The 26,702-nt window shown below is 34.5% G+C and overlaps 2 protein-coding genes across 2 annotated transcripts; both read left to right on the top strand.

The window, feature by feature from the left end:
• Positions 1–330: 330 nt before the first annotated feature.
• Positions 331–1,103, top strand: LOC149770942 (uncharacterized). Its single transcript, XM_089948971.1, has 2 exons — positions 331–731; positions 973–1,103. Exons 1-2 carry the CDS (start codon positions 385–387, stop codon positions 977–979), a joined length of 354 nt encoding a protein of 117 aa, XP_089805097.1. The 5' UTR covers positions 331–384; the 3' UTR covers positions 980–1,103.
• Positions 1,104–15,745: 14,642 nt separating this feature from the next.
• LOC149770941 (uncharacterized) lies at positions 15,746–16,517 on the top strand. Its single transcript, XM_089948975.1, has 2 exons — positions 15,746–16,146; positions 16,387–16,517. Exons 1-2 carry the CDS (start codon positions 15,800–15,802, stop codon positions 16,391–16,393), a joined length of 354 nt encoding a protein of 117 aa, XP_089805101.1. The 5' UTR covers positions 15,746–15,799; the 3' UTR covers positions 16,394–16,517.
• The last annotated feature ends 10,185 nt before the right edge of the window (positions 16,518–26,702 follow it).

Raw genomic sequence — 26,702 nt, 5'->3', positions numbered from 1 at the left:
GTGTGTTTCCATAAGACGTTGCACAGTCAATCGCCCTAAAGCGCCACTCCTAAACTTGGAACGTATATATTTTGCAATCTGGAGACGGTATAGGATGTACTTTGTTTACAAATCAAAGGTTGCCAGTGAAATCCCGTATGAGCGAGAGCCTAATCTTCAAAATTAAAACTGTATTTATTTTCTCGTTTCTAGTGTACAATTGAAACATTTGTCACCACCGTACAATTCAAATAATATGCATTCACGCCCGGTCTTTATTCATTGAAAATGTCAGAAAATGTAACATCAACTTGCTTTCTGTTTACCGTCTAAACTACGCTCCCATACAAAACATTAAACGCTAACTGTTATTTTGTGAACTTACATTTCATTTTGCAGAGGAAAATGAAGGCCGTAATTGTTCTTGTAGCCTGCTTAGTAGGTGCTGCCATTGCTACCTATCCGTTTGGTGGCGGATATGGCAGTTATGGTGGATATGGAGGTTATGGTGGCAACGGCGGATATGGTGGCTATGGATGGCATCCTGGATATGGTGGATATGGATGGTATCCTGGACATGGTGGATATGGAGGATATGGATTATATGGTGGATTAGGTGGATACGGCTTTGGATTAGCTGGTGGATATGGTGGATACGGATCGTACTTAGGTGGTGTACTCAGGGGATACAACTGGGGATTTGGACACCACTTTCCTAAGTTTGATTACGGTTACAGTAGACACCATAAAAAGTAAGAATAAATATTAGTCATCCTTGATAAGTCTGTTACATGTTACGGTATGACGACCTTTTTACAATTTAACCATTAGCTTATCCACTTCATTTCTACTGACTCATTACATGTCTTTGTGCTTACAATTCGAAGTAGCCATAACGTCGTTTCGTCAAGATGAATATCAATATTTTATCAATATTGTATTGTTTGGGCAAGTGAGCTTGCGAAAATGCTCTAAATTTGTTCCTTTTTACAGATATTAAGACAAACAAAATGATCCAAGGACTGACAAGAGAGCGAAAGGAATATGACTCCATATCTCGATTACTAGATTAGCAGTATTTGTACATACTACATCAATAAACATATTTGATCGAAGACACTAAATTGGCTTTATCACTATTTTATTTCTATTATCTCACTTCCTCTGTCTGTCAGTCAGTATGTCTGTCTGTCTCTGTCTCTCTCTGACACACACAATTATAATATTGCCACGAGTTTATATTCTACTTTGACTGCAATTGTGATGAAAGTACTGCCAAATGTTTTAAAGTGAACGATTCTTGACGTAAAATGGGACTGAATCAATGAGTGAAATATTTAAGTAAATGTAGGCAAACATTCACTTGGGAAAGAATGTTATACTCCGCTCTTGAGATGCTACGAATAAATATCTTTATCCTGATATAACTGAAAATTATAAGCATGTTTTAAAACACTTTAAATTTCACGTATATCCATGCATAAAGCACTCGAATTAATGGAACTTTGACAATCTAGTGAGCTTTTTTGCAAAAAACGCCATCGCCAGGACCAGATTTTAATGAGACTTAAACGACACTTGCAGTGTTGACACATCGATGGCCAATGTAAGGCTGAATTTTCCCTATGTAGAAAACATTGTCAAATGAAAACTAAACGAATTAGACTGGGTTCAGCAGTTGTTTAATATCAGTCACAACTGTTACAAATAGATCTGATTTCGAATCACATGGGTTCACTTAAATGCAGTGCTCATTTAAATGTACTATTGGTCCGCCATGTCAGTTATTACAATATTAGTGTACATTGATTTATAAATTACAACGATTCTGATATTAAGTTTTACGAGTTCAACAGAAGAAAATCCCATAACGTAAGATTTAAACTAAAACAAATACTTTATCACACATCGGCATCTTTTTGTCTTGTTATTTTTGTATATATTACGTATGTTGCGTTAATGATATAAAACCAGATGTATACATTTTTCATTAAAAGTAAGCGAGGCACGCCGAGTTTCCTTTTAATGAAAATGTTATACAACGAATAGTATATCATTAATACAGCATACATAGTATACTTATATTTTATTTATATCACATAGAAATGGATATATTTTCCCAATGAATATAGTTCAGATTTACTAAATTCAAACGTGTATTGACCGAGTGAATGAACTCCGTACATCCTTGCCTAGTGTGGGTTGCTACAAAATGCAGTTGTATGCCTTTTGTGGCTATTCACGATTACCTTGCATATTTCTTAGTTGATTCTTTTCTCATTTGAGTTTCTAATTTTCTTCACATTGATTAACTCAACATAATATAAACTTATGATTTAAACTTGAAAGATTGATTCAGTGAAGTTAGTAGAACACTACAAGCATATGGTTGTCTGCGCAGTTCACATCAACGTTAGTCATTCACGTACCTTACGCATGGAAATTAGCGTGGAATAAGAAACTAAGCAAAATTACTAACCAAAAAGAGGTAATTCAAATATTTTAATATATGTACAATTGATCTAATGTATTATTCTGCTTTGAGAACAGGACTAACGATCATAAAATTCTCTCTCTCTCTCTGTGGTAAGTTTGACTTTAAAACTCTCCGTCTGTTTGTCTCTGTCTCTCTCTTTCTGTATCTCTCGAACTCTTTCTCTCTCTCCCTCTTATCCTGTGGTCGGTTTGACGTAAGGTTTACTATCATTAGTAAGTCCAGATACATCGTGGGATGACACAAACAAAAATCCTCTACGCTCGTCTTAAATAGATTTTCACCTCTATCTTGTTCCAGAGAGAGAGAGAGAGAGAGAGAGAGAGAGAGAGAGAGAGAGAGATAGAGAGAGAGAGAGAAGAAGGGGGTGGTTTCCTTTGGACATTTTCATATTTAACTTATGATACGCAATTGTTGGAACATTATAATATGTTTTTTGACACAATAACAGCATGAAAATATTAAATACATCACAGCATGTGTACCTCGTAACCGAGAAACTCACCGGATAATGTCGACAGGGTTACCACATTTATATTAATGGATTATATAAACAGTGTAGATTAATCCCAAGGAAAGTCAACACATATCGTTACGATGAAGCAAATATTTTTGTATTTTGCCTCGTGTGAGTTTAAGTTTAAGGTTTTCATCCATCCCTATTTCTTTTTCTCTCTCACTCCAACTTTCTGCTCAGTTTTGAGACGGGAGGGTGGAACAGAAAGCAGAAAGGATTGCGTTGAAATTGTAAACCATATTAAATTTATTTAGTAAAGGGGATTATTCATACATTGTATCGTTATTTTCGTACGTCAATAAAGATGAATGTTTAGAAATTCATCATTGATTTAGGAAGAACAGCACACGGTTGAGAGTGTGTTTATAAATGCGTTTTATTGCGCCATGGGCGATTCCCATTTTGTAATGCCAATAAAATTCGTATATCAACTTGATTTATTCCAACACTTTAAAAAACATATTATTGTTAAAGTATAATTATATATGTCTATCTATCTATCTATCTATCTATCTATCTATCTATCTATCTATCTATCAAACTTATACATACATACATACATGCATACATACATACATACATACATACATGCATACATACATACATACATACATACATACATGCAAACAGTCATGCAACCATGCACGCACACACACACGCACACACGCACGAATGAACACACACATACATCAATTCATACATCAATACATACATACATACATACATACATACATACATGCATACAACATACATACTTACATACATACATTTATACATACATACATACATACATATATACATACATGCATACATACATGCATGCATGCATACATATGCATACATACATACATAGATACATACATACGTTAATTACTTCGTCGTCTTGCCGGTGTGTCTGCTGCATGCGAGTATGTATAACACAGATGATGTCGTATCATTTGTGGTGCTTTGGTGCTGGGTGCTTACTCGTGATTGAATATGGGCAGGCAAGGCAATTGGTGCCGTTGATATCGCGGACCTGTTTTCGAATCATCACAGAGTGCAAAACATTGACATGATATTATTATTTGTAATGAATAGTAATTACGCCAACAATTATCAAGCACTCTCATATATAATCCACTGATATCACTTTCTGATCTGTCTGATATTTATATATGTTGGTGTGTGTTTGTGTGTGTATGTGTTTGTGTGTGTGGTTTTGATTTTTAACGTATCTTTAAGAATTTTTCAGTCATTTCGCTACGATGTCTGCAGTGTGGCAGTTTATAGTGATGCCTAGCACTAAGGGCATCATGTCTCACGCATGTAGCAAGATGTGACACCCAGTCACATTTTCTGACACCAGGTTGACCAGTCCTAACAATAACCTTTAGTACTGAGCGCCAAGCGAGGCAGCTGTTAGTACCATTTTTGTAAGTCTTTGGTACGACTAGGGGGATCGAACCCAACACCTCCAGCATCCAAGGCGGACACTCTAACCACTAGGCCACACGAGCGGTCTATATACGGTGGTCACAAACGACATAGCTTTCCTTTTTCTCTTCAAGCAATGGCGAAGATATGTTGCCCTTTGTTGCAGCACATGTGTGGGGCCCACCTCTTGTCCTGATCTCCAAGGTTTCAGCCAAAATAAAGGTGATATGTGTCTTAACCATAGTGGTTACACTGCGCTTTTGTTATGCAAAAGTCACTTCACCACAAACATAACAAAAGTTATCTGCATTGTTTACGCAAGTACTAGGCATCTCTGCTCACTTTGGCAAAATGCAAATAGGTCTCTTTGCAACATCAAACACTGACAAATAAGAGAGCACGACACTGTATGATTTCTGAAGCTGATGTGGGGCAATTTGTTCAGCAGATTGATGTAAGCTTATTTTTGATTGCATCATCCATGACTTCTAAGACCTATGTGATGCAATTCATATCATGTATGACACAATGCCAGCTTCAAATTGAACCATTCATTGTTTTACGTAAAAAGCAAGAAACCCTGTCATAGATGTATTCATAGATCCAAATATATATTTTCGTCATTTCTGGTTTACAGTAAAATTCCTTCCCTTTGTAACTCACTTATTCTCCGCCATTCCCAAGTCAAGGGTCGTATACAATGATCTATAAATCTCGAGCCAATCAAACAATTTAGGTATCGTTTTCATTCCCAGTGACCCACAATTAGTAACGTTTGACTACATTTATTTCGGAAGCATTTGGCTGTATATCATTGTAAATTAGGGAATGAAAAGAATATCGTATGTCACAAGCGCCTCACATCAAGTGCTAATCAAGGTACCGATAAAGGGTAGCGTTATTTAATTACTTGCCAAAGAGACAAAATGCTAGGCCTGTAATTGATGAATGTTCAAGAAATAAATCCAAATTTGTTTTAGTTTGTTTTAACTGTCCTTTCAGATCTCGATGATCAAAAATGTTATATATGCTTTGTAAGCGGAGTTTACGTTAGTCACAATACATAACTGGTCGCAACAAATTGATACAGGTTCTGCGATTCAGACATTCAACTACAAATTATCTTCTAGTCTGCTTAGTAGGTGCTACTGTCGCTGCCCATTCGTTAGGTGGCTACGGCGGATATGGGGCTTATGGAGTATACGGAGGTTATGGTGGCTATGGTGGGAATCTAGGATATGGTTGATAAGGTGGATATGGACGTTATGGTGGATATGGTGGATATCCTATAAAGTAAGGGTATTTAATCTTCAACGTTAACAATTCTAAAGCATGTTACAGCACGGCCTCATTCTACTAGTTACACATTAGCTTGTCTATTTCAATTTCTACTGAGTCATTACATCTAGTTGCGCTTACAGTTCGAAGTATTCACACACATAGTCTCTTCAAGATATATATATAAATATATCATCGATATTGTATTGTTTTGGCCAGTCGTCTGGTGCAAATGCTTTTAATGTGCTCCCTTTTGACATATATTAGGAACAAATATATCCATAACATGAGAGGACTGTCAGCGGAAAATGATGCCGTATCAGAATTTTTGTTATGTTAGTATTTGTACATACTTCAAAAATAAACATAATAGATCAAAGAAAACAAAGGGGCTTTATATAATTATTTTATGTCGATTATCCCACTCCTCTACCCCCACCCTTTCTCTCTCTCTCTCTCTCTCTCTCTCTCTCTCTCTCTCTGGACTACAGTCATCGAGGGCCGATGTTTGATTGAATTTTCCTTAAGTTAAAAACATGGCCAAATCAAAACTCAACGTTTAAAATTGGAGTCTACAACTGTTTAATATGAGTCACAGTTCTTGTAAATAAATCTGGTTTTGAACCACTAAAAGAGCAGATTTTGAATCATTACGATCCACTTCCATTCATCGCTCATTTAAATGTACCATTAGTCACCCATGTCAGTTTTCGACAATAATTTGTTCACACTGTTTTGTGAATTATGATGAAAATGGACTTCAGTTTTACCATTTCAATGGATGAACATCTCATAAAGTAATTTTTAAACATAAACTAGCAAGAAGGTGAACCAGCTAAGTGTGTCAGCAATATTATCATATCCACTAATTTCATATCTTAACGCATGTCGTTTAACATCACACATGAAAAGAAACTAGTTATTTAAACCGTCCCTTTTTAAGACCACTTTCTATATATTGTGCTCGCATCGTTAATACATGATTAACAAAAATTTAGGTCATACGGTGGTAACAAAGTCTTTTCTAAAAGACGCGTTCCTTGAGGTTGCCAGATATTTTGCTATATATATATATATATATATATATATATATATATATATATATATATATATATATATATATGCGTTTCTGATTTCGTTGAAAATTACACGCTTTAAAACAAAATTGTCAGATTATTCTAATTACAAATGTTTCTTACAATTTTCAGTATCAAATTTCTTTCTTTTCATTTCTTTGTTTTTTAATCAGAATTTCTCAAAACACTGGAGAGGATTTTCAAAACAGCTTAGTTAGATGTCATTGAATTATATTTTGATATACGTAGATCATTAAAAAAATGCCACAGCTGAAAGTCTTTTTGCACTATTTATATCGCTAGAGGGCAAAACTGTGTTTCACAAACCATTCTTTATCATAGCATTAGCTTAGTGAATTTCTTTATTAATGTTGATGGTTTCTGGATACGTTCCTTAGTTTAGAAAACAGATTCTCGACTAATATTAGTTGTAACGATAAAATCCTGCACAAATAAGTTGTATATTATTACGATTGATTTCTGCAATATCCTTATTAAAGATTGACGTGTATACCATTACAAGAAATAAAACGGTCTGCATTGTTATATGTGAAAAATGGACGGGAATCAATGAGGTATCCACTTCGAAAAATGCAATGAAATTTTCACTTTGGAAATTTAGCAGATCGGGACTGGCTAAGGTTTTCTTGTTGACATATAAAACTTAAAAATGTCAAAATCTGATACAATTAAAGTGATAAATCTACATGTAAAAACATACATTGATAAATGTACATTTCATAGAGACGGGCCAAATTTATCTCAGTTCAAAATGTTTGTTGCTTTTAGCTTTCAAATAGGAAAATATGAGCTCATTTGGTGTACTGGCTGGCCCGTACCTAGCCACATGAGTGTTTCATGGAATATACAACTACAGTATTGTCTCAGAAGGATTTTTCGCAGTTACAATGCATACACTAATATATTGGCATTCCGCTGTTGCAGACGACAACGCAACATTTCATCCCTGCGATAATAGTCGTCCCCAAAACATTCTCTTTTGAGATCAATCTTTACACCACTCAAAATCTCAATGTCTATCTGACAGTGCAGGGTCGTACAAACTGCCTACAGCTCAAAACCCATGATGCCAACATTTCTTGGGTCCCTTAGGCTGAGCTGCCTCAAGAACGGTTACAGGTTCGTTTAAATTACTCCAGCAGCAGTTATGCATATCTCGAGCCTCTGATCGGCAATTGCGATACGACTACAGCGATGACCTGAATTATGTCGAAAGAAAGGCAACCAAACTAGGTCCAAAATCTAAAGGCGAACCAAGGGACAGCGTTGACTTAGCCTAGTGTAAAGAGTTTGTGTTTGATAAATGTCATACAAATATGTCTCCACTGATATACCAAACTGTAAATCCGGTTTCTTTCTTTCGATGAGACAATTGTATTTTTCACTGGAATGTACGATAGCCAGCTTCTATTTTAAACAACACCATCTAACCAGGATTGCGCTGCTATGCCGTTTCATTCCCTTGCATTCACATATGCATGGATTTTAGCAGAGGAAGGCCAAGACAGAAAGTATTTTCCTGTGAAGAATTTAGCCATTATCTCAAGAAATTGTGGATACATTGCATTACAGCACAGTGTGAAAAGTTGACACGTGACTATGTAATATGTTAAGTAGCTCGCGCCTGATATCAATGAAGAGACTACTTGTGATTTGTAACCTAATAACCATATTAGATTGAAAAGAACTACCCATAAAGACTTGTAAATATGGAAATGATGTGTATTGAAACTTCTGCTCCATTTTTCCAAAAAGACCACGTCATTAAACTGAATTCATTTATCTCCTAAAATACAACTCTAGTGTTTTTAATTAAGGTATTGATATTTTCGTTTTAAAAAATATTCGTTTCAAAATATAAGACAGCATAAGGACCTTACTGTGCTTTCAAATTTGGTCTCTTCGTAACTATATGTTTCATCAAATTAGCAAACGTGACCATGATCCAATTTTCAGTTTGAATCAATATTTATAAACAAGGTTGAACTTTAGAAACATGAGCTAAGGATTCATCGATCAGTGTTACTGAAGAAATCCTCTTAATTATTTCCCAGGCAAACTAATGCATTGGTCAGTGCTAGACAGGAATCATGAAATAATGTCCAATAACACTAGATGCAAGTATTATGCATTTAGTTCTATTAATCAGATGATAAGATCGAATCTTGAGTGGAACATGACTTCTCGCAGAAGAATAAATTTGCATGACCCCGCACAGCCAAGGACAACATACTATATACCTTACTCAATAATACAAGCCAGGAAAACACGATAGCGAATGGGAAAATCGCGTGATAGAAACATTGCTTTTCCTCAAGATCCTGAAACAATGCGCGTCAGTCTCTAATACTGTTACTTCTTTGAATTAAATGTTTATTTTAAATGAAATAAAGGTCAGTACTAAATAATTCAATAGATGAAGAAGTAGATAGGATGACGCGTTTTAATGATCATGTCACTGATTCACACATATTTCGAAAATAGTAAACATGGTTTTAGCATCCAGTTCAGTGATTGGTAACTCACCATTTATTGTATTGTATTAAATATATATATATATATATATATATATATATATATATATATATATATATATATATATATATATATATATATATATATATATATATATATATATATAAAGTTTTCAAACCGATAACATGTGAATTCTTAAAATCCGTTGTCTTATTTATGTATTCATATGAATCACTTTCTAGTTATACAAATCCAAAAGCATGAGGGTATTTGGATCTTATCATAGGTCGTAATATTAATATTTGAGATGAAATTCAGAGGTGAAAGTCAATCCTGACAAAATATTAGTGCTTGAACTTTCATCATCATACATGTTCTGGGTGATAAACGAATTCAGTTTATTTGAGATTTGTAATATTTATGGATTACTTTTATTACAATCGCTTCTTATAACAACCCATGAAATTCGACCTTAAATGCTAGACGGGATTTTATATCATTTCTAAAGAAATTTATCTACGTTATGCGATCATACCTTCATGTGTGTGTGCGTTCATGGTTGCATGCCTGTATGCATGGATGTATGTATGTATGTATGTATGTATGTATGTATGTATTAGTTTGATAGATAGATAGACATATATATTTATGCTTTAAAAATAACATGTTTTTTAAAGTGTTGGAATAAATCAAGGTGATATACGAATTTTATTGGCATTACAAAATGGGAATCGCCCATGGCGCAGTAAAACGCATTAATAACACACTCTCAACCGTGTGCTGTTCTTCCTAAATCAATGATGAATTTCTAAACATTCATCTTTATTGACGTACGAAAATAACGATACAATGTATGAATAATCCCTTTTCTAAATAAATGTAATATGGTTTACAATTTCAACGCATTCCTTTCTGCTTTCTGTTCCACCCTCCCGTCTCAAAACTGAGCAGAAATTTGGAGTGAGAGAGAAAAAGAAATAGGGATGGATGAAAACCTTAAACTTGAACTCACACGAGGCAAAATACAAAAGTATTTGCTTCATCGTAACGATATGTGTTGACTTTCCTTGGGATTAATCTACACTGTTTATATAATCCATTAATACAAATGTGGCAACCCTGTCGACATTATACGAGCTTCTCGGTTACGAGGTACACATGCTGTGATGTATTTAATATTTTCATGCTGTTATTGTGTCAAAAAAAATATTATAATGTTCTAACAATTGCGTATTATAAGTTAAATATGAAAATGTCCAAAGGCAACCACCCCCTTCTTCTCTCTCTCTCTCTCTCTCTCTCTCTCTCTCTCTGTGGAACAAGATAGAGGTGAAAATCTATTTAAGACGAGCGTAGAGGATTTTTGTTTGTGTCATCCCACGATGTATCTGGACTTACTAATGATAGTAAACCTTACGTCAAACCGACCACAGGATAAGAGGGAGAGAGAGAAAGAGTTCGAGAGATACAGAAAGAGAGAGACAGAGACAGACAGACGGAGAGTTTTAAAGTCAAACATACCACAGAGAGAGAGATAGAGAGAGAGAGAGAGAGAGAATTTTATGATCGTTAGTCCTGTTCTCAAAGCAGAATAATACATTAGATCAACTGTACATATATTAAAATATTTGAATTACCTCTTTTTGGTTAGTAATTTTGCTTAGTTTCTTATTTCACGCTAATTTCCATGCGCAAGGTACGTGAATGACTAACGTTGATGTGAACTGCGCAGACAACCATATGCTTGTAGTGTTCTACTAACTTCACTGAATCAATCTTTCAAGTTTAAATCATAAGTTTATATTATGTTGAGTTAATCAATGTGAAGAAAATTAGAGACTCAAATGAGAAAAGAATCAAGTAAGAAATATGCAAGGTGATCGTGAATAGCCACAAAAGGCATACAACTGCATTTTGTAGCAACCCACACTAGGCAAGGATGTACGGAGTTCATTCACTCGGTCAATACACGTTTGAATTTAGTAAATCTGAACTATATTCATTGGAAAAATATATCCATTTCTATGTGATATAAATAAAATATAAGTATACTATGTATGCTGTATTAATGATATACTATTCGTTGTATAGCATTTTCATTAAAAGGAAACTCGGCGTGCCTCGCTTACTTTTAATGAAAAATGTATACATCTGGTTTTATATCATTAACGCAACATACGTAATATATACAAAAATAACAAGACAAAAAGATGCCGATGTGTGATAAAGTATTTGTTTTGGTTTAAATCTTACGTTATGGGATTTTCTTCTGTTGAACTCGTAAAACTTAATATCAGAATCGTTGTAATTTATAAATCAATGTACACTAATATTGTAATAACTGACATGGCGGACCAATAGTACATTTAAATGAGCACTGCATTTAAGTGAACCCATGTGATTCGAAATCAGATCTATTTGTAACAGTTATGATTGATATTAAACAACTGCTGAACCCAGTTTAATTCGTTTAGTTTTCATTTGACAATGTTTCCTACTTAGGGAAAATTCAGCCTTACATTGGCCATCGATGTGTCAACACTGCAAGTGTCGTTTAAGTCTCATTAAAATCTGGTCCTTGCGATGGCGTTTTTTGCTAAAAAGCTCACTAGATTTTCAAAGTTCCATTAATTGGAGTGCTTTTATGCATGGATATACGTGAAATTTAAAGTGTTTTAAAACATGTTTATAATTTTCAGCTATATCAGGATAAAGATATTTATTCGTAGCATCACAAGAGCGGAGTATAACATTTTTCCCAAGTGCATGTGTTGCCTACATTTACTTATACATTCTTTGCAGTAGTAGCTGAGTTAGGGTTGAAGTAATAGCGATAGTTGCATTAGCGTTCGCGCTATAAGTAGAACACGTGGCCGCTGAAATATAGCCGTACTGAATCTCGAATGACGACCAAATCAAGGCAGGAGGGGGTTTACCGAGCATAAGATTGATACTCTAAAAGATTTGTTAACTAGTTGGTATTCATTGCAGATAACGAAGATATGTGGTTACATAATAATACTATAGTGACACAGGTTCATTGTTTGCACGAATATGGCCTCAACGTCAGAATTCAAAAAGCAACACATCAATTAATATCCGCGTTTAAATGTTCAAGAGGAAGGTTTGAATACAAGACTACAGTGAAAGACATTACAATAGCATATAGTTATTAAAACAATAAAGTGGGCGGAGCAGGAGAACCACCAACGGGGAATTAACTATGAGACAAAAATGTGCCGTTTCAAGAAGAGCGTGGTTAATTATTGATCATAAACACACCTTTCACAAATAAGTATAATATTCATGAAAGGTCATAGGAGTGATAGGTACAGTATAAGGTACCCATTTTTGTATTACAAAAAGTACACGTGATACGTGTTAATTAAAAAGTGAACTCCAAAACAATGGGCTCAGAGTTCATCCTTGTTCACTAAAAATATTGATTTACGAAGCTGAATTATTCGAAGACCTACCCAAGACAAAACAAACTTTTAATACTTTGGATTTGACAAGCTTTTTGTGATTCCATGTTAAAAAAAATTGTACACCACAGTTGGGAGAGTTGTTTTATTGTTTTGTTTTAGTTTAGCTTTCTTTACTCACATTTCGACACATGTTTGCTTTTAAAAGTTTGGAAGAATAAAATACCATTCACTGTGTGAATTTGAAATGAAGAGTGCCAGATTCGGAGGTGTCTCTCCAACACTAAGATAGGTACCATCGGTACACACTGTGTTACCATTGTTTAGTGATAGCATGGCATCAGGAGTAATAGTCTATTCGCATTTTGTATAAAGCGTATTCTAGATGAGTGTACATGTGATATGTTTTTACGAAATGAGTTGATTATGATTTACCACAAGCTATTTGTATCAAGTATTACGATGAACTAATCCGCCAATAAAGGTTTACGTTATTTAAATAAAGTGTTGCATCGGAGCCAAACTACAAGGACAATAATCGATCCATAATCATGGAATAAATACAACACTTTGATAGAAATTATTATTACATCATGTAATATCGTGATGATCAAAACTAGATCACATGCTTTCTAAGTAGAGTATACTTTGAGTCATAATAAACAACTGGTCAGAGCAAAATCATGCAGGTTCTACGCTTCCTACATCTACTTGCAATATATCAAACGTATGATCACAATTTATGCAATAATTGTATTATATACATAAATGATTTAATATCTGGTTTATTCTGATTGGTTCTAATCATTCATAGGACACAGATCTGTAATATGCTGCGATGATTCATCAATCGACCAATAGGACTGGTTTTCTCTCGGCCCTAAGAACAGTATTTTTTCACTATTAACACAATCAATCAATAGGAAAAGAACAGTATATTTTCACTATTAACACAATCAATCAATAGGAAAAGAACAGTATATTTTCACTATTAACACAATCAATGTTCATGTATCCACACAATAAAAAAACAATCCGCTTACAAATGGAATCATATCGTACGTGTAGAATTATTCAGACAAAATTGAATGCCTTACCTGGTACTTTGAAATAAGATTTTGAAAATTATTTTCAAGAAGCGTGTGCATGATCTTTACACCTCTAAACGAACATTTTTCTCTCATTGGTGTTTACTTTACTAAGTTTGCTTGGAATGTGACCGCTGAAAGAAAATAATATTACCAATTTAAGAAACGTTTTACATATATGGAAGAGAGGTACCAACATTAACATGCCCCAACGTAACACTGTTAGGCGACACGACAATTTAATAGACAGTGCTTAACAGGTACAATCTACTGACAAATGTAATTTTAAATAAAGTATATAGAAATCAAATATATTATATTTTGGAAATTCTTCATGATAGATCGAGACATTGTATGAATTAAATTTGTCAAAATGTTGCTTGAAAATATTAAGTGGAAAATGCATAAAAAATGATTTATCAAATCCATCACATGGATTATTTTTTCATAATTGTAAAAACAAACATGTCTGCATTGCAAACGGAAATTTACATCCATACAATTAAACAACATAAACAAAATACGTTTCTGGTATTTCTTAGTCATCAATTATTTAATTTGCTGAATGTATTAACTATCAATCATCGTGTTTACTTAAGTTAACATGCATGCAAAATAAGGTCCTCACGGATATAAAAGGACTGGATATTGGACGATTCAGCACAGGCATTTGCCAGACTGGTGTCACAATTTCTGATCCTACTTCAAAATTTGCTTGACATTGTTGTCATCCAGGTAAGTGATTGTATGCGACATAGAAATTATCGTTCGTTAATAACCTATACATCACGCATGGTTCTTTTAACTTATGCCATGCTTACAATTTCCGAATGTGGAGACATGAGCTTGTATACATTTGAATTATCATTTCTGGACGCAAGATACGTTTCAGTTATATTCATGCTCTCCTATTTTTGTTTTTTCTCTATTAGCAGCATTCAAGTCTTTTTGGGGAATCATACAAAGGGTCTCTAATTTTGGTAGTATATCAATTTTACATACCAGCTAACTGCGAAACAGTTTAATTTTGTAACGAAAACAATATGTTCTACAAGAAGAACCACATTATCGGTAATATATGTATAACCATATTGTCTTTAAGAGATATACATGCGTATATATGACAACCAATCTTTACAATTAATTAATTTGTTTTAATTTCATGTATAGACAAATAGATGATATAAAATATATTACTCATAGAACCGAACCGAAAAAAGTGATCCTAAATCCAAATCATGTTTTATTTAAATATCCGGTTTGAAAATTATTTTATTGTCCACTTGGGTATCATTCTTCATACTGCCTAACATCACGAAACGTTGTGGCAATCATTCACATAGTGGACCTTTCCATGGTTTGATCTAAGTTATTACACTGCGTCACACAAAATAACAATTCACTGTCAGGTGAATCTACTCTCTTTTACGCCATGTTTAGAGTTTATGTATCGTAAGATAGAACATAGAATAAAACTGAATCATAGTTGTCAGTGTAAGTCACTTTTGAAAACGCCATTAAGTTTCCATATAAAGGTCATACGGCCTTTCGCAACCATCGCCTTTATTCGTTTTTCAAGATAATGTATACGAACAGCTCACACAATTACTTTCAAGCATCACAGTATTACAAATCTGGATATGAATGTGTGTTTCCATAAGACGTTGCACAGTCAATCGCCCTAAAGCGCCACTCCTAAACTTGGAACGTATATATTTTGCAATCTGGAGACGGTATAGGATGTACTTTGTTTACAAATCAAAGGTTGCCAGTGAAATCCCGTATGAGCGAGAGCCTAATCTTCAAAATTAAAACTGTATTTATTTTCTCGTTTCTAGTGTACAATTGAAACATTTGTCACCACCGTACAATTCAAATAATATGCATTCACGCCCGGTCTTTATTCATTGAAAATGTCAGAAAATGTAACATCAACTTGCTTTCTGTTTACCGTCTAAACTACGCTCCCATACAAAACATTAAACGCTAACTGTTATTTTGTGAACTTACATTTCATTTTGCAGAGGAAAATGAAGGCCGTAATTGTTCTTGTAGCCTGCTTAGTAGGTGCTGCCATTGCTACCTATCCGTTTGGTGGCGGATATGGCAGTTATGGTGGATATGGAGGTTATGGTGGCAACGGCGGATATGGTGGCTATGGATGGCATCCTGGATATGGTGGATATGGATGGTATCCTGGACATGGTGGATATGGAGGATATGGATTATATGGTGGATTAGGTGGATACGGCTTTGGATTAGCTGGTGGATATGGTGGATACGGATCGTACTTAGGTGGTGTACTCAGGGGATACAACTGGGGATTTGGACACCACTTTCCTAAGTTTGATTACGGTTACAGTAGACACCATAAAAAGTAAGAATAAATATTAGTCATCCTTGATAAGTCTGTTACATGTTACGGTATGACGACTTTTTACAATTTAACCATTAGCTTATCCACTTCATTTCTACTGACTCATTACATGTCTTTGTGCTTACAATTCGAAGTAGCCATAACGTCGTTTCGTCAAGATGAATATCAATATTTTATCAATATTGTATTGTTTGGGCAAGTGAGCTTGCGAAAATGCTCTAAATTTGTTCCTTTTTACAGATATTAAGACAAACAAAATGATCCAAGGACTGACAAGAGAGCGAAAGGAATATGACTCCATATCTCGATTACTAGATTAGCAGTATTTGTACATACTACATCAATAAACATATTTGATCGAAGACACTAAATTGGCTTTATCACTATTTTATTTCTATTATCTCACTTCCTCTGTCTGTCAGTCAGTATGTCTGTCTGTCTCTGTCTCTCTCTGACACACACAATTATAATATTGCCACGAGTTTATATTCTACTTTGACTGCAATTGTGATGAAAGTACTGCCAAATGTTTTAAAGTGAACGATTCTTGACGTAAAATGGGACTGAATCAATGAGTGAAATATTTAAGTAAATGTAGGCAAACATTCACTTGGGAAAGAATGTTATACTCCGCTCTTGAGATGCTACGAATAAATATCTTTATCCTGATATAACTGAAAATTATAAGCATGTTTTAAAACACTTTAAATTTCACGTATATCCATGCATAAAGCACTCGAATTAATGGAACTTTGACAATCTAGTGAGCTTTTTTGCAAAAAACGCCATCGCCAGGACCAGATTTTAATGAGACTTAAACGACACTTGCAGTGTTGACACATCGATGGCCAATGTAAGGCTGAATTTTCCCTATGTAGAAAACATTGTCAAATGAAAACTAAACGAATTAGACTGGGTTCAGCAGTTGTTTAATATCAGTCACAACTGTTACAAATAGATCTGATTTCGAATCACATGGGTTCACTTAAATGCAGTGCTCATTTAAATGTACTATTGGTCCGCCATGTCAGTTATTACAATATTAGTGTACATTGATTTATAAATTACAACGATTCTGATATTAAGTTTTACGAGTTCAACAGAAGAAAATCCCATAACGTAAGATTTAAACTAAAACAAATACTTTATCACACATCGGCATCTTTTTGTCTTGTTATTTTTGTATATATTACGTATGTTGCGTTAATGATATAAAACCAGATGTATACATTTTTCATTAAAAGTAAGCGAGGCACGCCGAGTTTCCTTTTAATGAAAATGTTATACAACGAATAGTATATCATTAATACAGCATACATAGTATACTTATATTTTATTTATATCACATAGAAATGGATATATTTTCCCAATGAATATAGTTCAGATTTACTACATTCAAACGTGTATTGACCGATTGAATGAACTCCGTACATTCTTGCCTAGTGTGGGTTGCTACAAAATGCAGTTGTATGCCTTTTGTGGCTATTCACGATTACCTTGCATATTTCTTAGTTGATTCTTTTCTCATTTGAGTTTCTAATTTTCTTCACATTGATTAACTCAACATAATATAAACTTATGATTTAAACTTGAAAGATTGATTCAGTGAAGTTAGTAGAACACTACAAGCATATGGTTGTCTGCGCAGTTCACATCAACGTTAGTCATTCACGTACCTTACGCATGGAAATTAGCGTGGAATAAGAAACTAAGCAAAATTACTAACCAAAAAGAGGTAATTCAAATATTTTAATATATGTACAATTGATCTAATGTATTATTCTGCTTTGAGAACAGGACTAACGATCATAAAATTCTCTCTCTCTCTCTGTGGTAAGTTTGACTTTAAAACTCTCCGTCTGTTTGTCTCTGTCTCTCTCTTTCTGTATCTCTCGAACTCTTTCTCTCTCTCCCTCTTATCCTGTGGTCGGTTTGACGTAAGGTTTACTATCATTAGTAAGTCCAGATACATCGTGGGATGACACAAACAAAAATCCTCTACGCTCGTCTTAAATAGATTTTCACCTCTATCTTGTTCCAGAGAGAGAGAGAGAGAGAGAGAGAGAGAGAGAGAGAGAGAGAGAGAGAGATAGAGAGAGAGAGAGAAGAAGGGGGTGGTTTCCTTTGGACATTTTCATATTTAACTTATGATACGCAATTGTTGGAACATTATAATATGTTTTTTGACACAATAACAGCATGAAAATATTAAATACATCACAGCATGTGTACCTCGTAACCGAGAAACTCACCGGATAATGTCGACAGGGTTACCACATTTATATTAATGGATTATATAAACAGTGTAGATTAATCCCAAGGAAAGTCAACACATATCGTTACGATGAAGCAAATATTTTTGTATTTTGCCTCGTGTGAGTTTAAGTTTAAGGTTTTCATCCATCCCTATTTCTTTTTCTCTCTCACTCCAACTTTCTGCTCAGTTTTGAGACGGGAGGGTGGAACAGAAAGCAGAAAGGATTGCGTTGAAATTGTAAACCATATTAAATTTATTTAGTAAAGGGGATTATTCATACATTGTATCGTTATTTTCGTACGTCAATAAAGATGAATGTTTAGAAATTCATCATTGATTTAGGAAGAACAGCACACGGTTGAGAGTGTGTTTATAAATGCGTTTTATTGCGCCATGGGCGATTCCCATTTTGTAATGCCAATAAAATTCGTATATCAACTTGATTTATTCCAACACTTTAAAAAACATATTATTGTTAAAGTATAATTATATATGTCTATCTATCTATCTATCTATCTATCTATCTATCTATCAAACTTATACATACATACATACATGCATACATACATACATACATACATACATACATGCATACATACATACATACATACATACATACATACATACATGCAAACAGTCATGCAACCATGCACGCACACACACACGCACACACGCACGAATGAACACACACATACATCAATTCATACATCAATACATACATACATACATACATACATACATACATGCATACAACATACATACTTACATACATACATTTATACATACATACATACATACATATATACATACATGCATACATACATGCATGCATGCATACATATGCATACATACATACATAGATACATACATACGTTAATTACTTCGTCGTCTTGCCGGTGTGTCTGCTGCATGCGAGTATGTATAACACAGATGATGTCGTATCATTTGTGGTGCTTTGGTGCTGGGTGCTTACTCGTGATTGAATATGGGCAGGCAAGGCAATTGGTGCCGTTGATATCGCGGACCTGTTTTCGAATCATCACAGAGTGCAAAACATTGACATGATATTATTATTTGTAATGAATAGTAATTACGCCAACAATTATCAAGCACTCTCATATATAATCCACTGATATCACTTTCTGATCTGTCTGATATTTATATATGTTGGTGTGTGTTTGTGTGTGTATGTGTTTGTGTGTGTGGTTTTGATTTTTAACGTATCTTTAAGAATTTTTCAGTCATTTCGCTACGATGTCTGCAGTGTGGCAGTTTATAGTGATGCCTAGCACTAAGGGCATCATGTCTCACGCATGTAGCAAGATGTGACACCCAGTCACATTTTCTGACACCAGGTTGACCAGTCCTAACAATAACCTTTAGTACTGAGCGCCAAGCGAGGCAGCTGTTAGTACCATTTTTGTAAGTCTTTGGTACGACTAGGGGGATCGAACCCAACACCTCCAGCATCCAAGGCGGACACTCTAACCACTAGGCCACACGAGCGGTCTATATACGGTGGTCACAAACGACATAGCTTTCCTTTTTCTCTTCAAGCAATGGCGAAGATATGTTGCCCTTTGTTGCAGCACATGTGTGGGGCCCACCTCTTGTCCTGATCTCCAAGGTTTCAGCCAAAATAAAGGTGATATGTGTCTTAACCATAGTGGTTACACTGCGCTTTTGTTATGCAAAAGTCACTTCACCACAAACATAACAAAAGTTATCTGCATTGTTTACGCAAGTACTAGGCATCTCTGCTCACTTTGGCAAAATGCAAATAGGTCTCTTTGCAACATCAAACACTGACAAATAAGAGAGCACGACACTGTATGATTTCTGAAGCTGATGTGGGGCAATTTGTTCAGCAGATTGATGTAAGCTTATTTTTGATTGCATCATCCATGACTTCTAAGACCTATGTGATGCAATTCATATCATGTATGACACAATGCCAGCTTCAAATTGAACCATTCATTGTTTTACGTAAAAAGCAAGAAACCCTGTCATAGATGTATTCATAGATCCAAATATATATTTTCGTCATTTCTGGTTTACAGTAAAATTCCTTCCCTTTGTAACTCACTTATTCTCCGCCATTCCCAAGTCAAGGGTCGTATACAATGATCTATAAATCTCGAGCCAATCAAACAATTTAGGTATCGTTTTCATTCCCAGTGACCCACAATTAGTAACGTTTGACTACATTTATTTCGGAAGCATTTGGCTGTATATCATTGTAAATTAGGGAATGAAAAGAATATCGTATGTCACAAGCGCCTCACATCAAGTGCTAATCAAGGTACCGATAAAGGGTAGCGTTATTTAATTACTTGCCAAAGAGACAAAATGCTAGGCCTGTAATTGATGAATGTTCAAGAAATAAATCCAAATTTGTTTTAGTTTGTTTTAACTGTCCTTTCAGATCTCGATGATCAAAAATGTTATATATGCTTTGTAAGCGGAGTTTACGTTAGTCACAATACATAACTGGTCGCAACAAATTGATACAGGTTCTGCGATTCAGACATTCAACTACAAATTATCTTCTAGTCTGCTTAGTAGGTGCTACTGTCGCTGCCCATTCGTTAGGTGGCTACGGCGGATATGGGGCTTATGGAGTATACGGAGGTTATGGTGGCTATGGTGGGAATCTAGGATATGGTTGATAAGGTGGATATGGACGTTATGGTGGATATGGTGGATATCCTATAAAGTAAGGGTATTTAATCTTCAACGTTAACAATTCTAAAGCATGTTACAGCACGGCCTCATTCTACTAGTTACACATTAGCTTGTCTATTTCAATTTCTACTGAGTCATTACATCTAGTTGCGCTTACAGTTCGAAGTATTCACACACATAGTCTCTTCAAGATATATAGATAAATATATCATCGATATTGTATTGTTTTGGCCAGTCGTCTGGTGCAAATGCTTTTAATGTGCTCCCTTTTGACATATATTAGGAACAAATATATCCATAACATGAGAGGACTGTCAGCGGAAAATGATGCCGTATCAGAATTTTTGTTATGTTAGTATTTGTACATACTTCAAAAATAAACATAATAGATCAAAGAAAACAAAGGGGCTTTATATAATTATTTTATGTCGATTATCCCACTCCTCTACCCCCACCCTTTCTCTCTCTCTCTCTCTCTCTCTCTCTCTCTCTCTCTCTCTCTCTGGACTACAGTCATCGAGGGCCGATGTTTGATTGAATTTTCCTTAAGTTAAAAACATGGCCAAATCAAAACTCAACGTTTAAAATTGGAGTCTACAACTGTTTAATATGAGTCACAGTTCTTGTAAATAAATCTGGTTTTGAACCACTAAAAGAGCAGATTTTGAATCATTACGATCCACTTCCATTCATCGCTCATTTAAATGTACCATTAGTCACCCATGTCAGTTTTCGACAATAATTTGTTCACACTGTTTTGTGAATTATGATGAAAATGGACTTCAGTTTTACCATTTCAATGGATGAACATCTCATAAAGTAATTTTTAAACATAAACTAGCAAGAAGGTGAACCAGCTAAGTGTGTCAGCAATATTATCATATCCACTAATTTCATATCTTAACGCATGTCGTTTAACATCACACATGAAAAGAAACTAGTTATTTAAACCGTCCCTTTTTAAGACCACTTTCTATATATTGTGCTCGCATCGTTAATACATGATTAACAAAAATTTAGGTCATACGGTGGTAACAAAGTCTTTTCTAAAAGACGCGTTCCTTGAGGTTGCCAGATATTTTGCTATATATATATATATATATATATATATATATATATATATATATATATATATATATATATATATATATATATATATATATATATGCGTTTCTGATTTCGTTGAAAATTACACGCTTTAAAACAAAATTGTCAGATTATTCTAATTACAAATGTTTCTTACAATTTTCAGTATCAAATTTCTTTCTTTTCATTTCTTTGTTTTTTAATCAGAATTTCTCAAAACACTGGAGAGGATTTTCAAAACAGCTTAGTTAGATGTCATTGAATTATATTTTGATATACGTAGATCATTAAAAAAATGCCACAGCTGAAAGTCTTTTTGCACTATTTATATCGCTAGAGGGCAAAACTGTGTTTCACAAACCATTCTTTCTCATAGCATTAGCTTAGTGAATTTCTTTATTAATGTTGATGGTTTCTGGATACGTTCCTTAGTTTAGAAAACAGATTCTCGACTAATATTAGTTGTAACGATAAAATCCTGCACAAATAAGTTGTATATTATTACGATTGATTTCTGCAATATCCTTATTAAAGATTGACGTGTATACCATTACAAGAAATAAAACGGTCTGCATTGTTATATGTGAAAAATGGACGGGAATCAATGAGGTATCCACTTCGAAAAATGCAATGAAATTTTCACTTTGGAAATTTAGCAGATCGGGACTGGCTAAGGTTTTCTTGTTGACATATAAAACTTAAAAATGTCAAAATCTGATACAATTAAAGTGATAAATCTACATGTAAAAACATACATTGATAAATGTACATTTCATAGAGACGGGCCAAATTTATCTCAGTTCAAAATGTTTGTTGCTTTTAGCTTTCAAATAGGAAAATATGAGCTCATTTGGTGTACTGGCTGGCCCGTACCTAGCCACATGAGTGTTTCATGGAATATACAACTACAGTATTGTCTCAGAAGGATTTTTCGCAGTTACAATGCATACACTAATATATTGGCATTCCGCTGTTGCAGACGACAACGCAACATTTCATCCCTGCGATAATAGTCGTCCCCAAAACATTCTCTTTTGAGATCAATCTTTACACCACTCAAAATCTCAATGTCTATCTGACAGTGCAGGGTCGTACAAACTGCCTACAGCTCAAAACCCATGATGCCAACATTTCTTGGGTCCCTTAGGCTGAGCTGCCTCAAGAACGGTTACAGGTTCGTTTAAATTACTCCAGCAGCAGTTATGCATATCTCGAGCCTCTGATCGGCAATTGCGATACGACTACAGCGATGACCTGAATTATGTCGAAAGAAAGGCAACCAAACTAGGTCCAAAATCTAAAGGCGAACCAAGGGACAGCGTTGACTTAGCCTAGTGTAAAGAGTTTGTGTTTGATAAATGTCATACAAATATGTCTCCACTGATATACCAAACTGTAAATCCGGTTTCTTTCTTTCGATGAGACAATTGTATTTTTCACTGGAATGTACGATAGCCAGCTTCTATTTTAAACAACACCATCTAACCAGGATTGCGCTGCTATGCCGTTTCATTCCCTTGCATTCACATATGCATGGATTTTAGCAGAGGAAGGCCAAGACAGAAAGTATTTTCCTGTGAAGAATTTAGCCATTATCTCAAGAAATTGTGGATACATTGCATTACAGCACAGTGTGAAAAGTTGACACGTGACTATGTAATATGTTAAGTAGCTCGCGCCTGATATCAATGAAGAGACTACTTGTGATTTGTAACCTAATAACCATATTAGATTGAAAAGAACTACCCATAAAGACTTGTAAATATGGAAATGATGTGTATTGAAACTTCTGCTCCATTTTTCCAAAAAGACCACGTCATTAAACTGAATTCATTTATCTCCTAAAATACAACTCTAGTGTTTTTAATTAAGGTATTGATATTTTCGTTTTAAAAAATATTCGTTTCAAAATATAAGACAGCATAAGGACCTTACTGTGCTTTCAAATTTGGTCTCTTCGTAACTATATGTTTCATCAAATTAGCAAACGTGACCATGATCCAATTTTCAGTTTGAATCAATATTTATAAACAAGGTTGAACTTTAGAAACATGAGCTAAGGATTCATCGATCAGTGTTACTGAAGAAATCCTCTTAATTATTTCCCAGGCAAACTAATGCATTGGTCAGTGCTAGACAGGAATCATGAAATAATGTCCAATAACACTAGATGCAAGTATTATGCATTTAGTTCTATTAATCAGATGATAAGATCGAATCTTGAGTGGAACATGACTTCTCGCAGAAGAATAAATTTGCATGACCCCGCACAGCCAAGGACAACATACTATATACCTTACTCAATAATACAAGCCAGGAAAACACGATAGCGAATGGGAAAATCGCGTGATAGAAACATTGCTTTTCCTCAAGATCCTGAAACAATGCGCGTCAGTCTCTAATACTGTTACTTCTTTGAATTAAATGTTTATTTTAAATGAAATAAAGGTCAGTACTAAATAATTCAATAGATGAAGAAGTAGATAGGATGACGCGTTTTAATGATCATGTCACTGATTCACACATATTTCGAAAATAGTAAACATGGTTTTAGCATCCAGTTCAGTGATTGGTAACTCACCATTTATTGTATTGTATTAAATATATATATATATATATATATATATATATATATATATATATATATATATATATATATATATATATATAAAGTTTTCAAACCGATAACATGTGAATTCTTAAAATCCGTTGTCTTATTTATGTATTCATATGAATCACTTTCTAGTTATACAAATCCAAAAGCATGAGGGTATTTGGATCTTATCATAGGTCGTAATATTAATATTTGAGATGAAATTCAGAGGTGAAAGTCAATCCTGACAAAATATTAGTGCTTGAACTTTCATCATCATACATGTTCTGGGTGATAAACGAATTCAGTTTATTTGAGATTTGTAATATTTATGGATTACTTTTATTACAATCGCTTCTTATAACAACCCATGAAATTCGACCTTAAATGCTAGACGGGATTTTATATCATTTCTAAAGAAATTTATCTACGTTATGCGATCATACCTTCATGTGTGTGTGCGTTCATGGTTGCATGCCTGTATGCATGGATGTATGTATGTATGTATGTATGTATGCATGTATGTATTAGTTTGATAGATAGATAGACATATATATTTATGCTTTAAAAATAACATGTTTTTTAAAGTGTTGGAATAAATCAAGGTGATATACGAATTTTATTGGCATTACAAAATGGGAATCGCCCATGGCGCAGTAAAACGCATTAATAACACACTCTCAACCGTGTGCTGTTCTTCCTAAATCAATGATGAATTTCTAAACATTCATCTTTATTGACGTACGAAAATAACGATACAATGTATGAATAATCCCTTTTCTAAATAAATGTAATATGGTTTACAATTTCAACGCATTCCTTTCTGCTTTCTGTTCCACCCTCCCGTCTCAAAACTGAGCAGAAATTTGGAGTGAGAGAGAAAAAGAAATAGGGATGGATGAAAACCTTAAACTTGAACTCACACGAGGCAAAATACAAAAGTATTTGCTTCATCGTAACGATATGTGTTGACTTTCCTTGGGATTAATCTACACTGTTTATATAATCCATTAATACAAATGTGGCAACCCTGTCGACATTATACGAGCTTCTCGGTTACGAGGTACACATGCTGTGATGTATTTAATATTTTCATGCTGTTATTGTGTCAAAAAAAATATTATAATGTTCTAACAATTGCGTATTATAAGTTAAATATGAAAATGTCCAAAGGCAACCACCCCCTTCTTCTCTCTCTCTCTCTCTCTCTCTCTCTCTCTCTGTGGAACAAGATAGAGGTGAAAATCTATTTAAGACGAGCGTAGAGGATTTTTGTTTGTGTCATCCCACGATGTATCTGGACTTACTAATGATAGTAAACCTTACGTCAAACCGACCACAGGATAAGAGGGAGAGAGAGAAAGAGTTCGAGAGATACAGAAAGAGAGAGACAGAGACAGACAGACGGAGAGTTTTAAAGTCAAACATACCACAGAGAGAGAGATAGAGAGAGAGAGAGAGAGAGAATTTTATGATCGTTAGTCCTGTTCTCAAAGCAGAATAATACATTAGATCAACTGTACATATATTAAAATATTTGAATTACCTCTTTTTGGTTAGTAATTTTGCTTAGTTTCTTATTTCACGCTAATTTCCATGCGCAAGGTACGTGAATGACTAACGTTGATGTGAACTGCGCAGACAACCATATGCTTGTAGTGTTCTACTAACTTCACTGAATCAATCTTTCAAGTTTAAATCATAAGTTTATATTATGTTGAGTTAATCAATGTGAAGAAAATTAGAGACTCAAATGAGAAAAGAATCAAGTAAGAAATATGCAAGGTGATCGTGAATAGCCACAAAAGGCATACAACTGCATTTTGTAGCAACCCACACTAGGCAAGGATGTACGGAGTTCATTCACTCGGTCAATACACGTTTGAATTTAGTAAATCTGAACTATATTCATTGGAAAAATATATCCATTTCTAT

The sequence above is a fragment of the Sinohyriopsis cumingii genome, unplaced genomic scaffold, assembly GCF_028554795.1.
Source record: "Sinohyriopsis cumingii isolate HCF-2022 unplaced genomic scaffold, ASM2855479v2 utg002203l, whole genome shotgun sequence".
NCBI classification, from domain to species: domain Eukaryota; kingdom Metazoa; phylum Mollusca; class Bivalvia; order Unionida; family Unionidae; genus Sinohyriopsis; species Sinohyriopsis cumingii.
Note: the sequence above shows the minus strand (reverse complement) of the source record. Positions and strands in the feature narration are given on the sequence as shown.

Bases quoted from the DNA above. Each gene is read 5' to 3' on its own strand.
- LOC149770942 (XM_089948971.1), top strand. From the start codon at position 385: ATGAAGGCCGTAATTGTTCTTGTAGCCTGCTTAGTAGGTGCTGCCATT.
- LOC149770941 (XM_089948975.1), top strand. From the start codon at position 15,800: ATGAAGGCCGTAATTGTTCTTGTAGCCTGCTTAGTAGGTGCTGCCATT.